At 47.4% G+C, this 17187-nt stretch overlaps 1 protein-coding gene across 5 annotated transcripts in view; it reads left to right on the top strand.

The window, feature by feature from the left end:
- The window catches only part of PRKDC (protein kinase, DNA-activated, catalytic subunit), a 794135-nt gene that overhangs the window by 458436 nt on the left and 318512 nt on the right, over positions 1-17187 (top strand). For all 5 annotated transcript variants that reach the window (XR_013277654.1, XR_013277655.1, XM_077492661.1 and 2 more), the window contains exon 55: positions 7495-7668. Coding sequence is in view for 3 of the 5 variants with exons in the window: in XM_077492661.1 (XP_077348787.1) it covers positions 7495-7668 (174 nt within the window). In the remaining 2 variants the exon portion in view is untranslated. The remainder of the gene's footprint in view (positions 1-7494; positions 7669-17187) is intronic.

Genomic DNA, 17187 nt, shown 5'->3' with positions numbered 1-17187 from the left:
TTTCTGGGGGAGCACTGGGTCTTCATTTGTGGAGACAGTGCTGCCTCTCACTCAGCAGATCTACCTTGGCTTTCCCCGGGTCTCCTCGTGCACTCCTTCTGTTAGGCGCATCACGTCCTCATGCTGCGTGTGACAGCTGCATCTTTCATCCTGCCTGAATGATATCCATGCTTGTGGTATAAAATAAGTCACTTTGGTAGATAAATCTGTGCATTTACAGATAAAATTCTACCACTCATTCTTTCAACTCTTTGGGTTTGTTCAGTTGCTGACAACTTGCATCTTATTCTTTTTTTATTTAGTAATCAGTTATTTCTTTATTGTACATCCAAGACACAGGGTATCTTCATCTCCATTATAATAGATTTAAGCTGCCAGCTTCGGGTGATTGGGTACTGGCAAGAAAAAAAGATAGTCTTTTCCCAGGCATAACCCTTCCCTGTTAGGCAAATATTTTGTTTTTTGCCAGTGTCTTCGGCGAAGCTGGACAGGTTTGTCTGAAGGACCAGGGATCCTTGAGTTTTTGCTGTCGATTTTGTAGTGACACAGTAGTGGGAACTGTTCTCACTGATCTATGCTTTCCCACTATTAAATTTTCCTCCTCACCTAGTTCACAGGTTTTGAGCAGAGGGAATTCCAGTGATTCTGATTGCTTGGCTTTTAGCCCTGGAGAACTTGGTACTCCATCATTGTGAACGTATCTGCGAACTGCCCATGGACCCTCCCAGATCAGTCTGAAGCCCCATACACACTATCAGTTTTTCTGTTGATTTTTTTCTTCGGATTTACCAAAACCATATAATATGAGGTCAAACCTTAGGAGTTTCAATGTGTATGCAAATAGGACAGGCCCTTGCACTACATGGTTTTGGTAAACCTGATGGAAAAACTCAGCATAAAAACTGATAATGTGTATGGGGCTTGAGTTTGAGATACAATCCAGTCTACTCCACTAAAGGATAGGAGGGTGACTTCAAGGAAGACCACAGGACTTAAAAATCTCATTGTGCTTGGTGTGAGACTAGGAAATGTTGGCCATTGAGAGTATGTTAATGGTTGCATCCTGATTTTTTTTCACATTTGGAGTTAATCTGGGACTGGCCTTGAGTGTGTTTAGGAGTCAGATCTTGGTCTTGGTGGTCCTCTTTTAGAGACCTATTGCTTCACATCCCCTGGTGCATACCTTTTGTACAAGGTGTTCCATCAGTTATGACTCCATTGACTCTGCAGGGCATCAACCTGGTACTTTTTGACTTGCAGAAATCTTTAATATCTGTTACTGCAATTTTTTAGTCTGATTCTCTTTGTGCTTCCTGAAGGCTCAAGGAAAGATAATGCAGCTTTCATATCTATCATTTCTCCATGGTGCATACTTTTACAAAGTTTTACTACATGGATGTTCCAATTTTTTGTTGGGAAGCTTGGCAGGCTGCTACAGCATGAGGTTTCTCATCACGGGTGAACATTTGTTGTGCCTAAGGCTCAACCTTGCGGTGCCTTGCGCCCCTTGTAACGGCGCAAGAACGGGGTCCAACACTGGTTTCAGCATCTGATTCTAGGTCTATATAGAGCACACAACAAGCAAGCAGCCAATTTGAGTAAAGCTGAATTCTTTGCATCTATGTCACATTTCCTCAGACAGATTACAGCCTTAATACAGCAATCTCCACCCAGGTCCCAAAAACGCCATGATTCTCCTACTATCTTTTCTCAGTTGGAGTTTGATCCTAATATTTGAGTCCAGGAGGACACAGACACAAAAGGAAGTGAAGAAGATATTGAGACAGTATTGGAGGAAGCTGCAGAAGATGTTTTCTCCCAGATTGTCACTATACTGAAGAGGGAGCTTCAGACCACATGCTTGACAATGCTGAAAAGCTTGTTGCTTCTGTTTGTAGAAGCCTTGACATTGTGCAAGCCGGTTCTCCTCCCTCTTTTCTTTGTGTACAAACAGACCTACAAAACCCTACAATACCCCACAAAACAAACCCTGTTCATGAACAGATACAATGTGCAATCTGCGGCGACTGGGTCTCATTGTGCTATTGAAGGTTTTTTTTTCTTATTTCAAAGATTCTGCACATAGAACATTTTAGATGCTCCTAGAAATCTCTCTTTAATCTTGCAGGCCCATCTCTGTAACCAACCCTTGCTACCATTTTAGTATATCAAACTGCAGCTAATTGGACTAGAACAATGAACAACCCATGTGACCTTGTATTTCAGAATTGTGCTTTTACATAGTAATTAACAGCAGTTCCCTTTTTGTTTTGCTTTCTTTAGTGTAGATTCCCTAGAACATGTCATGAGGCAAATTTCCAGAATGTATCTAATCTGCATTCACATGTGCAGAATGTTATGGCTAAAAGCTCGGACATCAGTCGGTGCCTGCAAAAGGCGCCTCACGTGTATGCCTTTCCAGGGAAGGTGTATGTTCATTGAGGCACTTGACCAATTAATCAAAGAGATCACAGGTGGAAAGATTTTACTTCCACATTGTAAGGTCCCCAACACCATCTCCTTCAGGAGCCCCTAGCTTTTCAAAACACAGAGCACTTGTCCACTGTAACCAGGCTTTAACTTCAAAACTAAAGTTTAGCCCTTCTTAAAGTTATAGCCATAAATTCGCTAAACATACAATATATTATATTAAACCATACACACGTGCATCATGTCCAATCAAAATCTGGTGTATAATCAATAAATTAAAAACATGTAATTTATTTAAAAGTATTTCTAATTTATTGATTTAAGCCTATATACAACCAAGGGGTGCCGGATGTGCTTTTAACATTGTAAACATCTGACATTATGTGACCATCTTCGAGATAAGTGGTCATAGATTTGGTGAGTGCTGCTTCATTTGTATACATGGTGCATGGGAGTATCTGAAGGACTTGTTATGAACTGCCATATACTGTCATTGATCAAACATTGTGTGTTGGTGTATGTGGAAGTTGATCATGTGTTTATCACTGAAAAGTTTATATATGCACTAGTGTGGTTATTTAAATATGCACTATTAATTTATTGATTATTTACCAGTTTATAATGGGGTCTGATGCACATACTGTAAGCAAGATCAAATATTATATAGGTTCAACTGGTATACTTTATCCTGTAACTCTAGCTAAACAGTGCAGTGCCTTTGAACGCTTTGTCGGCGGTCCTTGAAACGTTCCTTGCCTGGGTGGAGGCGGTGTGCGAGTGCAAAGGTGGTAAAAAAAATGCCCCCTGTCCCCCGTCCTCCGGGAAGAGTTCTGACTCTGACTCGGGGCCCCGCAGTGACTGGCTGCCCCTGCTCTGATGTGCCAGAGGACGCTGACCAGGACCAATTGGACAGTGAGGATGACTCCGCGTCTGGGTCCGCACAAGAAAAAGCGGTAGTTGGAGCACTTATCACAGCTGTGCGTGATACCCTGAAAATACAGGATACAGCAGGATCCTCTGCTGAGGTATTTGGGTCCCGTAAGCCAGCCTGTACACTTAAGGTGTTTCCATATCTGACTTATTTTGATAAGTTCATATACAAGGAATGGACTTTTTCGGGCCCAAAAAGAATGACGGTGCGTTAACCCTTTCAGAAGAGCCTAATTCAAAAATGGTTGGTTCCCCCCGGGCGTGGACCCCCAGTATCCAGGTTAAAAAAAATTAACCACGATCCCGGTAGAAGGGACTCCTGCATTTAAGGGCCCTACCGACAGGGAGGCCGAGGCAGTGCCTTGGTCCATGTTTACTGTAGTGGGGTCAGTAACACGACCAGTAATGGCCACAGCATTGGTGTTGCAGACACTTACTGAGTGGGCAAAACTATTGCACCGTGAATTGGAGAAGCAGCAGGCTTCTCCTTTCTGCATGGAACTAGCACACCAGTTAGTGCACGGCCTTAAATATGTCTGTGACACGGCCCTGGATATGTGCTGCGGCGCCTGGTCTGCGGACCAGACATCTAAAAAAAGCCTTGACAGATTTACCCTTCCTTGGTGAGCAGTTATTTGGCGCCTCACTGGATGACATTATTAAGATTGTCACAGGTGGAAAGAGCACTTTTCTCTCTCTTAGTCCAGAGTAAGTAGTCACGCTGCAGGCAAGGACCCTCATTTTCCACTGAAAAGAGACTTTTTCGTCTGCCTGGGACTTCAGTGAAACGCTCCCAGTCTGGCAGGGCAACTTCTGAGGGATAGTAGCGTCCCTGGACTCGCAAGCCAGCGAGCAAAAGTGCTACCGCATGAAGGTTTGCCCTCGCCCGTCACACGGGTGGGGGGGTCGCCTTCGGGAGTTTGCAGCCCAGTGGGCCTCTCGGCTGTCCAACCAATGGGTCTGCAAACTGATTTCATCGGGCTACAAGATAGAGTTCCTCTCTTGGCCACCAAACAGATGCTTCCCTTCCAGCATACCCTTACTCCCGGCTTGCCAGGAGGCCCTCATGGGGGCGGTAAGGGACCTGCTAAGTTGTAGTCCCCAAAAAGGAAGGGGTACGTCCAATCTTGGACCTGAAAGCCCTCAATTGCTTTGTGAAAGTACAGAGGTTCAGAATGGAATCAGTTCGCTCTGTAGTCGATGAGCTCCATCAGGGGGACTCCCTCACGTCCTTGGTCATCCAGGTCGCGTACTTGCTTATACACATATGCCTCAGGCATCAGAGGTTTCTGTGATTTGCAGTGGGGGAAGACCACTAATTTGTGGCTCTTCCTTTTGGTTTGGCATCAGCCCCCCGAGTCTTTAACAGGGTATTGGTAATTGGTAATCAATCCAATGTTGATGTTGTTGCGGCAACGTGGGATCGCAATCGTGGTTTACCTAGATGATCTCCTGAGAGCGGCTTTTGCCTCAGAATTAAGGGAGGATGTGGCGATCGCCATGCAAACCCTGCAGGAATTTGGGTGGGTGTTGAACCTCAAAAAGTTGGTTCTTGTGCCAACTCAAGGCCTGGTGTAGCTGTTGATGAACCGCAGGTGGTCGTCGCTGCTCGTCTGCATGCGAGTCCAGGGCCTCATGGTGGCCTCCTTCGAGGCAGGACCATATGCCCAATTTCACACCAGAGTCTTGCAGAAGCAGATATTGGTAAAATGGGACAAATTGCCGTTATCCCTGGATCGCCAGATTCAGGTGAGCCAGTTAGTCAGGGACTCTCTTCTCTGGTGGCTGAGATCTCCGGCCCTTCAGTCCGGGAAATTGTTACTACTTCTTCATTGGACAGTGAGCACAATGGATGCCAGCCTGACCGGCTGGCGTGTCTTACTGGGAGTACAATCGACCCAGGGCCTCTGGTCGAGGGAGGAATCTCAGTTGCCGATCAATGTGGGTGAAGTTATGTTGCTGTTCCCACCCCTCGTTATGACACTGCTTGGGGGCGTCCCTATGGTCATTGACAGATACAGCTCCAGTAATCTTGAACAAAAGAGAAAATAGGATTTTTGTACTTACAGTAAAATCCTTTTCTCTGAAGTTCGTTGACACACAACACCCTCCCCTCCTATTGTTTTACATTATACTGCTTGTTGATGTCCTGAGCTGCAGGAAGCAGGCTGAGGGGTTATTACCAGAGGGACCGCCCCCTGGGTGGAACTGTACAGTTCTGTTGTGTTTCACATGTTTTACAAGTTCTGCCTAGTCCTCTCCATAAGGTAGTGTAATAACCCTATGGCCAAGATTACTGGAGCTTTGTCCGTCAATGAACTTAAGAGAAAAGGATTTTACAGCGAGTACAAAATCCTATTTTTTTTTGGTGCCCACGGTCCAGCCTGATGTTTCGCTACCCATGGTCCAGCCTGAAGTTCCGGTGCCCGCTATATTGGTTCCTGATGCCCAGCCTGTCTCTCCAGTGGCCACTGTTCAGCCTGTCTCTCCAGTGGCCACTGTTCAGCCTGTCTCTCCAGTGGCCACTGTAAAGTCTGTCGCTCCAGTGCCTGCTGCCCAGCTCTGTGCCTCTGCCCGCCTCGATGTGCCTCTGCCCGCCTCGATGTGCCTCTGCCCGCCTCGATGTGCCTCTGCCCGCCTCGATGTGCCTCTGCCCGCCTCGATGTGCTTCTTCCGGCTGCCCGCCTCGATGTGCCTCTTCCGGCTGCCCGCCTCGATGTGCCTCCTTCGGCTGCCCGCCTCGATGTGCCTCTTCCGGCTGCTCCACTCGATGTGCCTCTTCCGGCTGCTCCCCTCGATGTGCCTCTTCCGGCTGCTCCCCTCGATGTGCCTCTTCCGGCTGCTCCCCTCGGTGTGCCTCTTCCGGCTGCTCCCCTCGATGTGCCTCTTCCGGCTGCTCCCCTCGATGTGCCTCTTCCGGTTGCCCGCCTCGATGTGCCTCTGACGGCTTTGTGCTGCTGCCCAGCTCAGTGTGCCTCTGCCGGCTGCCCAGCTCGATTTGCCTCTGCCCAGCTCGTCGTGGCTCTGCCCAGCTCGTCGTGGCTCTGCCCAGCTCGTCGTGCCTCTGCCCGCTGCCCAGCTTGATAATCCAATGCCTGCGTTCCAGCCTGCCTCAGATGATCCTTTAACCAAAATCGGCTTGATGTCATGGACCTTTTGCAGCTACGACTAGTTGGAGCGTCTGGAGGTCGCTTCTTCAAAGGGGGTTTACTGTCAGGAAAGATTTCACCTGCTGGTGGAACTATCAGATCTGTGGGCTGCAGTACTGGTGTCCACCAGCGGGTGTGTCCTGGCAGTCTGGAGCCGACATCCTGCAGCATGTTTCCTTCCCCCTGTCTCGTGTTACCCTCTCTCTGTCCTGTCTTGTTACCAGCCCAATCTGCTTGATCTCCCTTACCTTTGGTTTAGGCAGTTATTTGTTGTGTGTCACTGGGGTTGGTTGCTGGTTAATCACTGTTTCTCATATTGGAGGTGCGTTTACTTTTGTTTACGTTCCTTATAATAAATATTATTTTCACTTTACATGTGTTTGCTTCACTCTGGTGCAGTCCACACAGTTCTGGTCACACCAGTCCACATCCTTTCTTCCAGAAATGGGCTCAGCATTCCACCTCAATAAGGAAATTGTCCTCCCATCCTTATGCCCTGCTCCCAAGCATTCATAGGAAATCTCTCTACATTGCCTGGACATAGTCAGAGGTGTTAGAGTAGGGGTGTCAAACATAATTTAATCTCTGGCCACATCAGCAGTATGGTTGCTCTCAAGGGGGCATTCATATCAGGGTTTATGCTGCGCGTGCAGGGTTCAGGGGTGCTCTATGTACAAAGTGCAGTTCTAGGGGTGCCCTATGCACAGAGTACAGGGGCATGCTGTGTACAGAATGCAGGTTTTAGGTGTGCGACTCAATTGCCAGTGTCCAAGGTAAAAACCCATAACCTATAATATATGAATATTATTTTGCCTGTGCCCTGTACTATACTCCAAGATATGGAATTTACAGGTAAGTCTAAAATCCTTTTATTGCTCCATAGTTTTATTTGGCATATTTTTATGTCAAACATTTAAACTAGTATTTTTTATTTTTTTTTGTGTTGTTTTTCTAATCCATTTCTTTTTGTTCTTCTCAATTTCAGGGATGATGAAAGGCAGCGGGTATGTCTAGATATCATATACAAGATGTTACCCAAACTGAAACCTACAGAGCTGCGAGACCTTCTGCCTTCTGTCACTGCATTTAGCTCACACACTTTTCCTGTTTGTCGTGAACGAATGTATGATATTCTCATGTGGATATACGATAACTACAGGTAAAGACCTACGTTTGACTGTGTTTATACCCAATTAACTTTTCTTAGAAAGATCATCCCATTGGGGCAGGTTAGAGACCCTGTCTCCAGACCTTTCAGTCCAACGAAATCTTACCATAAGATTATATTTATATTTACATTTAACATATTTTAAGTCTGTTATTTACCTGTAAAAGCCCCCCTTGCGTAAGAATCTAAAAGTCGTGAGACTGCCTTTTGGGCACTGTCATCTTAGATATGATGTTAGCAGTCCTAGCAGACTCAAATGGCTCCGAATGGCAACTTATTGTATTCCACTTTGCTCTCCCTAGAAGCTACATAACTGTTAATTTAGGGAGGTGCAGGGAGAGGTAGAGGAGCTGGCCTGGCAGGGAGTGTAAATGTACACTGCCAGAAAAGCAGACGGCTATTGCATAACAGGAGGGAGGAGGCTGTGCTAGAAAACTGACTCTTTCTGGATATGTGAGGTTTTCTATCGAGTTAAAAGGAATATTGCTAGTAAATATAAATTAGTTAATGAAAAGGAAAAACACCTGCAAGTAAGTGTAGCGCACCCCACGTAAATAGGGATTCCCCACCCTGCACACCAATTTTCCACAGGCACACTTGAGTCAGGAAAACAGTCTAGCAACTTGGTTTTGTTTGTTTATTAAGGGTATTGAACTTGGATGGGAGTGCGATTATTATGGGATGCCCACTTGACTGGAACAAAAGACTCCACATGGACACTTCAACTATATACAGTCCATATACAGCTCCTCTTCCTCCAGCACATCACTTGCTTTCAGCACACAAAGCACATATCCAGCTGCCAAACTGTTAGATGATCTGACAAAGGCCACAGTCGGATAAAGCAAATGCCCTTTATAGGCAGGAACCGTGGGCCCCTTTAGTGTGTAGAAAAAGTCCCAGTATCCAGCTACATTTTCTGTGGCTGTTGATCCCAACACCACCTTTTCAGGCACTGCCAGCCCACCTGGCTGCAGCTGCCCCTTTACTAGCCCCCCTGGCTACTTCCCACAGTCCTCCCAGACTGCCACACTTATCAGCCACCCTGCTGTCTTCTCCCTGGAGATCTCCTGGACATGCTTGTTGGCTCCTGCTGTCCTCATTCTTGCTCCCGTGCCTCTGGACAGGATTCCTCCTTGTGTTTTGAGAGTACCCCTCCAGCACCCGAGTCCCAGGCCTAAGGTCACCCCCACCCACAGACTAGGGGGCTACGCTCAAGGGCCTTGGACAGCCTCCTCAGCACTCCATCTCCTGCTTCCACCTGAACACCACTCTGACCGTGTTGGCCTGACTATTTATTTAAGAGGTGCCCTCCACCTGCCAGCCCATTTGGCTGGGGATTGGTTGGGGCCCTCATCTTTACACCAGGCAGATCTTCCAAACCTCCCTCCCATTCTTCTGGTAGCTTCTCCAAGGTTCCAAAAGTGTGTGTGGAGGGCGGGTACCAGAAATGCTGCCTGATGAGTCCTCCAGCCTCACTAGATCACTCACCCCAACCCAGATTCAAAACACAGGCTTGGCTGCCTGCCAAGCCTAAATCTACCTACACTACAAAAGCACCTATGTACAACCTAATCTAGCACACTAGAGGGTGCTACATCAAACTTTTAAAATACACAATTTTCTCTTTCGTTCACTGTCTGACACAATTCCATTATTCTTGACCATAGGGTTGTTACTCCACCTTCAGGAGAGGACTAGGCAGAACATGTTATACATGTAAAAAAACAGAACCTTCTACTTCCGCCCAGGGGGCAGTCCCTTCAGTTACAACCCCCCAGCCTGCTTTCTGCAGGTTCAACTTCGTTTTTTTCTGCCTAGTGAAGGAGAACCCTGCGGGACCATCAGTCCTGGGATTTTTTTGCTGAATGTTTGCCTTTTGAGCAAGATTTTAAGATCCTGTGATCTGCTATCAACAGCCGGCTGTGTGACGAGCTGGATACCCTTATACTTGTAGTCTCCCCAGCCTGGCCATCAAGCGTTGGGTCAGCCATGACATGCCCCTCAGACTCCAGGGGTGCCCGGTGAGGGCAACGCTTCGGGGCACAAATATGACCGGGCTACTGATGTCTGTGTCACAGTGTGCCGTGACCAGCAGCCACCCCGTACTCTTCGGTAGTGGGTCTGTGATGGGATGTCCCCAGCTTGTCTGGATGCTAAGTGCAGCTCTCCCTGCCTCGGTGGGTTGAGCTGCTGGGCATTCCTTGGGTGGTCGACTCGGGGGTCCCTCTCCTCCCTCTCTTCTCTCCCTGTCCCTATCCCCCCCGTGGGGGATTCTGCAGATGGGCTGCTGAGCGGTGTGTGTGCCTATAGCCTGGGGTTCCCCGGGGGCTTTCACCTAGATTGGGTGCTGCGCTGGGTGGCTGTGTCCCTAAGTGTCTGTGGTCTCCCCTCTGGGTGTTTGGAGGTCTGCACATGCTGAACCTTCTCTGGTTTCAGTTTGGTGTGACTCAGTGGAAAGCATGGTCAGGAATCATTTTACTGTAGTTTGGCGGCCATTTTCCCTGTGTTTATGTCCCTAATACTGGACGCCCAGCGGCAATTTTGTTGTAGCCCAGCGAGGTTTTTCTTTCAAAGTATTTTATTTTCGTATAACAAGATACAGAGAAACTGAATCAACAAGCTTGACAAGTAGTATTTGAATGAAAACATAGTGATGGTGACAGTCATGGTAGCAGTCATATCAACCGTCTTGTCAGTTGGAGAGTGAAGAGAACTTATAAAAAAAACACATGTGAAAAAAACAGCTTTAAAGGAAATGAGCTTGCATCCCTTCATCATAAGGGTGGAGGTGTGACCCGGAAAGTCCGCCAGGATCAAGGCGTAAATGCACTTTGTCTTAGCAGGAGAGTCTCAAATTCCCAGGTTGGGCCCAACCTGGGTTGGCTATAGGGAGGACCCCTATCCCTGCGCCCCTCTCGGGATCACACTGCACAGGGAGAGGACCCCCCTCACATAGAACGGACTTTCCCAGCCCCCCCATGGTATTCAAGATAGATTATGCGAGATTGCTGTAAAGGTCGACCAGTAACCCTGAGAGATTGGGAGGCTAGCCCTCCAAAGAATCAGAAAGAGGAAAGATAGAAGAAGATAGCGAGAGAGAGTGAGAATATTCATTAGGTTCCCAATGGTCAATCTCCGCTCAGCGCGTGAGCCGGGGAGATCCCTGGAATAAGGGAGATCCCCACAAAGTGGGCCCAGGGTTCCCAGGTCAGCTCAAATTTTTGCCTGGAATCATTAAGGGAGCTCCCTATTTTTTCTTGGGTCATAATCCATGAGATTTTCCTTATCGCTTGCCTAACGGAGATTGTAGGTTGCTTCCACGCTTTGGCTAAGGTCATTTTGGCCCCCGATAGGATGAAATGGATCAATTTCCGCTTATATTTAGAAATGTGAGGAAGATGTCCATTCAGTAAGGCAATTTGTGGTAGCTTAGGGAGCTCGTATCCGGTCACTTTTTTGATGATGTTGAATAGTATCTTCCAGTAATGCCTAATTCTGTGGCATTCCCACCATACGTGTGCAATTGTGTCTAACAATTGGCAACACCTGAAGCACAGAGGATCGGCCGTCAGGAACATCTTAGCTAGACTTGCGGTGGTTAGATACCACCTAGTGACTATTTTTATATTTGCTTCCATTAGGGAGGTATTTAGGATTCCTTTAAAGGCTATAGATAAAGCAGATTGCCAGGACTCAAGACTCCATTGAAGTTGGAGATCGTCCTCCCAGGCTAGCATGTAAGAGGACTTTCCCGATGGTTGCGATAGTGAAACATAGATGAGTGAGATCCCTCCTCTCTGCTCCACGGCTTGACCACACCAGAGTTCGTAATTAGAGAAGCGTGCAGGGTTTGATTTGTCTAGCCAAAGTGTAGAAAGTGGCTAATTTGTCCGAATCTAAACCTTTCCGTTCGTGGAAGGTCTAGTTTACTAACGCAATGAGTAAGAGAGATGGGCCCGTTGGTAGAAAAATAATGTCCTATGCGGTACAGCCCTTTGTCCAGCCACCATTGAAAAGCCTGTATATCTAGCCCCGGAGGGAATTTTGGGTTACGGAAAATGTGGGACAAAGGAGTTAGGCCTGAGGTGATGTTCGGGTTCAACTTTAATTTGTCCCATAACGAAAAGGTATGGGAGAGTGTAGGGGTCAAGATCGAGGGTCTGCTTTTAGGTGAGGTCCAAAGCAAGAAATCCAGAGTATTGTGTGGGACTACTTGTCTTTCTATTTGTAGCCAGTCAGGTTTCTCACCATTAAAGTATATCGCTGAGAGCTGCGCCAATCTGGCTGCTTCATAGTATCTATGAAGATGCGGGAGACCAAGGCCACCTTGTTTGCAGGGTAAGTATAGGATTTGCTGGGAAAATCTGTAGCCTGCGCCTCCCCAGACAAATTTCAGGACTTTGCTTTGGAAATATCTAAGATGATCAGATCGTATCGGGATTGGGAGAGCTCTGAAAAGATATAATAATCTTGCCATCAGAGTCATCTTAATGGCATTGATTCTGCCCAGCCAGGAGATATTTTGTGTGGACCAGAATTTTAGGTCTTGGTCTAGCTTGCGAAACATGGAGGGGTAATTTTTCTCATAAAGAGCATCGGATTTAGGGGTAAGGTTTTTGCCTAGGTATTTAATGGTATGATCGTTCCAGTCGAAGCGGAAATTCAATTTGAGTAGGTCTACCAGTGCCGGGGGGAGAGAAACATTGAGGGCTTGGGATTTGGAGAAGTTTACTTCCAGGCCAGATACTTTTGCAAATGAGGACAGGGTGTTACATAAATTTGGTAGGGAAGTAAGGGGGGAGGTGATATAGAGTATCAACAATCCGCATTTGTGCTCCTGAGGCCCACAGAGTACCCCTTTAATGTCTGGGTTTGTCCTGATTGCAATTGCTAGTGTCTCAATCGCTATAGCGAAGAGTAATGGAGATAAAGGACACCCTTGCCTCGTGCCTCTAGCTATTTTGATGGGGGTGGATAGGTATCCCTGGGATCTAATAGCATCTGTGGGTGTAGAATATAAAGCTTTTATGATTCCCATAAAAGCGTTCCCCGAATCCCCACCTTTCCAAGAGCGTAAAAAGGTATTGCCATGAGACTGAGTCAAACGCCTTTTATATATCTAAGGAGAGCAGCATGCCCTGTTGTTTGGGACCCCCCGGCCAGTTCGATTGGAGAATAGAAACAACATCTATGGTACGTTTGGTCTGGTCAGGTCCCTGTCTGCCTGGTATGAAGCCGACCTGATCTTTGTGAATTTAAGAACGAATAAAGGAGTTTAGCCTATTTGCGAGGATTTTGGTAAGGATTTTGAGGTCGTTATTTATCAGAGAAATTGGTCTGTAATTACCTACTTCTTCCAGGTTTTTGTCAGGTTTCGGGAGTACGGTTATAAAAGTTTAAATCAGGATGTAGAGGAGAGCTGTTCACCTTTTCGTTGAAAAAATTCATCATATAGGAGGCTAAAATCTCGGCAAAGGACTTATAATAGGGCACCGATAGACCATCCGGTCCCGGAGCAGAGCCCCTCGTCAAGTTCTTAATTACCGCTAAGGTCTCTTCTACAGAGATCCTCTCTTCCATGATGGCCTTGTGAATACCTGAGAGAGGGACAGGATGGGTAAAGTGTCTAGAAATTTCGATATAAGACTAGGGGGACCCTGACGGTCATCTTTGTACAGTTTAGCATAGAATTCCTGAAAAGCTGAAATGATTTTAGTGGGGTCAGAGGTGATTATGCGGTCATTAGTCCGAATTTTAGGGATAGTCCTAATTCGTGTCTTGGGGGAGAGTTTATTGGCCAGCATTCGCCCTAGTTTATCTTTTTGAGAATAGAATTTGGCCCCACTCCATCTTAACTGTTTCTCAGCTCTCACTGTCAGAGCAAGGTTTAATTCCAGCCTGGTGGAATCCAGTTGGGAAGAGGGAATACTATGTGGATCTCTTTTGTGTTGGACCTTGAGTTCAGCATATGTTTTTTCAAGCTTACGAATGTGAGCCTCTTTCTTTTTTGAGTTGTGATGCTATTTTAATGAATTTCCCCCTAATTGAAACTTTGTGTGCTGACCATAAGGTCTCTGCAGAGATCCCTTCTGTTCTGTTGCGCTCAAAATATTCAAGCAGTGCGTTATGAACGTCCGTCACCCTAGTGGGTTCTGGTAAAATAGACTCATTGAGTCTCCAGTGGTAATGTTTAGATCTATGAAGCGAGTTATGCAGTGTGAAAGTCACTATGGAGTGGCCCAAACAGAAAGTATCTATGATTTTGGAGTTTTCAATATTGGGCAGTAATTACGTGGGCATGAGTATGTGATCTATCCTGGCGTAGGATTGGTGTGGATTGGAAAAGTGGGTAAAATCCCTTTTTGTCAGGTTGGCCTTGCGCCATGCATCTGCCAGACAATAAGTATAAATCAGTCTAGCAAAGTTTAGGCTAGCGTTGGAGGGGCGGGTGAGCTTGCTTTTGGCCGGGTTTGACTTATCAAGTCCTTGGTCTAGAGCAATGTTGGAATCTCTCCCCAGGACAGCGCTCCCCTCCATGAGGGGATCGAGAGTGGCCATCATGGACTGAAAAAATTTGTGCTGTCCCTTGTTAGGGGTGTAGTATGACATGAATGAGTATACTTGGCTGTCTATTGTCCCTTTAACCAGAATGAATCTCCCTTTTGGGTCTTTATATTCTGCTTGCCAAACGAAATTGCACGATTTGGCAAATAAGATTGCCACTCCTTTTGTTTTGTTTTCGATTTTTGCTAGATAAACCTGAGGGAAGTGGTGATGCAAGAAATTAGGGCTGTACCGCATAGGAAAGTGAGTTTCTTGGATCAGGACTACGTCCAATTTTAGGGCTTTGTAATTATTAAAGAGCTTTCACCTCTTGACGGGAATTTAGACCTTGAGCGTTATGCAAAGCTACTTTGAGTGTGGAGCCTGGGTGGTCAGCCATTATAACAAAGAGAGGGGGTGCTTTCCCGTCCTTCACATACTTCTAGGGAGTCCCAGGAGCCTGCCGTCCTGTGGTGGAAACCATCGAGCGGGAACAATGAGCTATAAACTACCCCTTGGTGGACCTGGAGGAAGAGAGAATAGAGAATGACCATTGAGAACCTTTGGGTTAGTGCGAGAGGGATAGTGAAAAGATCAAAGGTGGAAGGAAGAAGAAGTGGAGGAGGCCTTAGAAGACATCCTCGGGTGTGTCGGGGTAACCCCCCGGACACCAAGCCGTCCCCCGGAAGCTACCCCCGCTGGAAGCGCCTGCTCCTCTGAGGGCAGACCTCCTAGCCCACTGAACATTAAAGGTCTGTGGGATAGGTGGAGGCGCATGTACCGAGTCCAGCGCCCCGGCATTTCTGTAAAACAGAATACAATTATGCAACAAGCACCAAACATATGAAGGGTGTAGTTGAAGCGAATCATACTGTAGAACGCTCTTCTGAGCTGCATAAACCAAATAAAATTCGAAATATTGAGCACGACTGTGGAAAAACCTTGAGAATAAAAATAAAAACATATTGCAGACACCTGCGTCCAACTGTGGACCTCTAGGTAGGTAGGTCCTGGGTCAATACAGAGCTGCTTGGGAGTGGCTGTGATGAATTCCATCCAAGAAAAAATCCATCATTAGACAGGTATGTCTTATGGAGAGGTCCCGTGTGGAGCAGTCCAGTCTGTGCCCCGCTCCTTTAGACAGGAAAAGGCCATCGAATGAACGGGTCAGCTAGAGGGGGGACTGGAGTTGGATCACACAGTCTGAGGAAAGAACCTTCAGGGAAGGTTAGTGGAGCCGAATCTCACATCAGGTGGGGGGAAGTTCCCCGGTTATACTCCATCCTGGAGTAAGAGATGGGTTATAGAGGCAAGAATTAGTGGGGGGAACCCGGCTTCAGGTCTGTGAGCTGTCCTTTGTCCTCTTCGATAGTTGGTTCCACAGGGGTGTAAGCGGGCTAGTTGGAGTTGGGCGCTTAGCCGGATTGTAATTTGGGTTGGAAATGTCCATGTCTGCTTCCGTTGTGATGAGCTTCAGGGATAAAAGCATCTTTTCTCCATCCTGGAAGCTGGAGGAGGAGTAAAATTTGCCCTTATGTTGGAATTTGACGGCAAAAGGAAAAGTCCTCCAGTATTTTATTTCTTTTTGTGCAAATACCAGCAGAAGGGGTTTTAGGGCTCTTCTTTGAATTGTGGAGGGAGAAAGGTCGGCGAAGACCTGGATAGGATGTCCTTGATAAGAGAGTTTCGTTGCTCTGGACTGTTTCATGGTCTCCTCTTTGACTAGGAAAAAATGCGGCTTGGCAATGACATCTCTGGGGGTTCCGTCTTTTCTAGGAGGTCCTAGGGCCCTGTGGACCCTGTCTAGCTCCAAACGATGCTGTGGTATGTTTGGGATCAGGGATTTAATGACTTCTTGGGTAGCTTGTGACACATCAGAAATGGATTCTGGTAGTCCTCTGATCCGGAAATTATAACGTCTGGATCTGTTTTCAAGTTCATCAATTCTGAGTATGGCGGTATCCAGTCTATCTTGCAAAGTCTGGATGTGTTCTGAATTTTGATTGGTTACGGAAATTGTCATGTCTAGTTTGTGTTCTGTAGCTTCCATTCTAGCTCCCGGGGTTTGGAAATCTGTTTTTATGTCCCCCGTTATTTTAGCTGAAGTAGATGCTAAGCCCCTTTCCAAGAGGGCAGACATCTTCAAGAGGAGATCGTCTGTGTGGGTGCCAGACTCAGAGAGGGAGAAAGATGGAGAGGATCCTCCTGGTGGTGGGTTGAGGTTCGGGCCTGCTGGGGAGTATGGAGGATCACAGAAGTTTCTGCTGAGCAGAGATTCGGTGGATACCGGGGAGGGAGTGAGGTGCTGTACAAGTCTGCTGTGCTGAAGTGGGGTATAGGTGAGAGAGGCTGGGGCGATTACTTGCCGCATCTCCGGGTGGATCTCTCTCCCTGAGGCATGTTGCTGGGCCGCGGCGGCCATCTTGGTACACCCCGGCGATGGCGTCCCGTCGAATTGAGGCACTAGATCTCTACAGGTCGTTTTTCCAGGCATGCGGCGGGCTTCCCCGGGTTGTCCGGGTGCCGGATCGCCCGTTATCGCTTCTGGATGTGCGGATAGCGGTGCGCTGTGGATGCCGTTGGCGCTGGACTCGGCGGAGCTGCGGCTCAAGCGGCCATCTTGGGAACTCCGCGCATGCGCACTCCACCCAGCGAGGTTTTTATGCTCAGCGCTGGTCCCTGAGGCTGACACAGGCACTAGTAGCTGATCGGTGCAGAACTCGGTCAGGATGGTGAGTCCCTCTCAATCTGCAGCAGCTAGGAGGGAGGGACTGTGCACCTGTCCTATGTCCCCAAGGGTGGCAGACAGGGTAGGTCAGCATGGTTTCAGAAACTAGTGTTTCTTCCCCCGAACTCCCGGCAATCACAACCGGCTTGTCTGCAAACAATGCAGTGCCTTTGGACGCTTTTTCTGCGGTCCTTGATACGTTCGTTGCCAGGATGGAGGCGGTGCGTGGGCGCAAA

The sequence above is a fragment of the Lithobates pipiens genome, unplaced genomic scaffold, assembly GCF_037356315.1.
Source record: "Lithobates pipiens isolate NorthernLeopardFrog02 unplaced genomic scaffold, aLitPip1_a1.2 Scaffold_19, whole genome shotgun sequence".
NCBI lineage: Eukaryota > Metazoa > Chordata > Amphibia > Anura > Ranidae > Lithobates > Lithobates pipiens.
The sequence above is the reverse complement of the archived record's forward strand: the minus strand, read 5'-3'. Positions and strand labels throughout refer to the sequence as shown.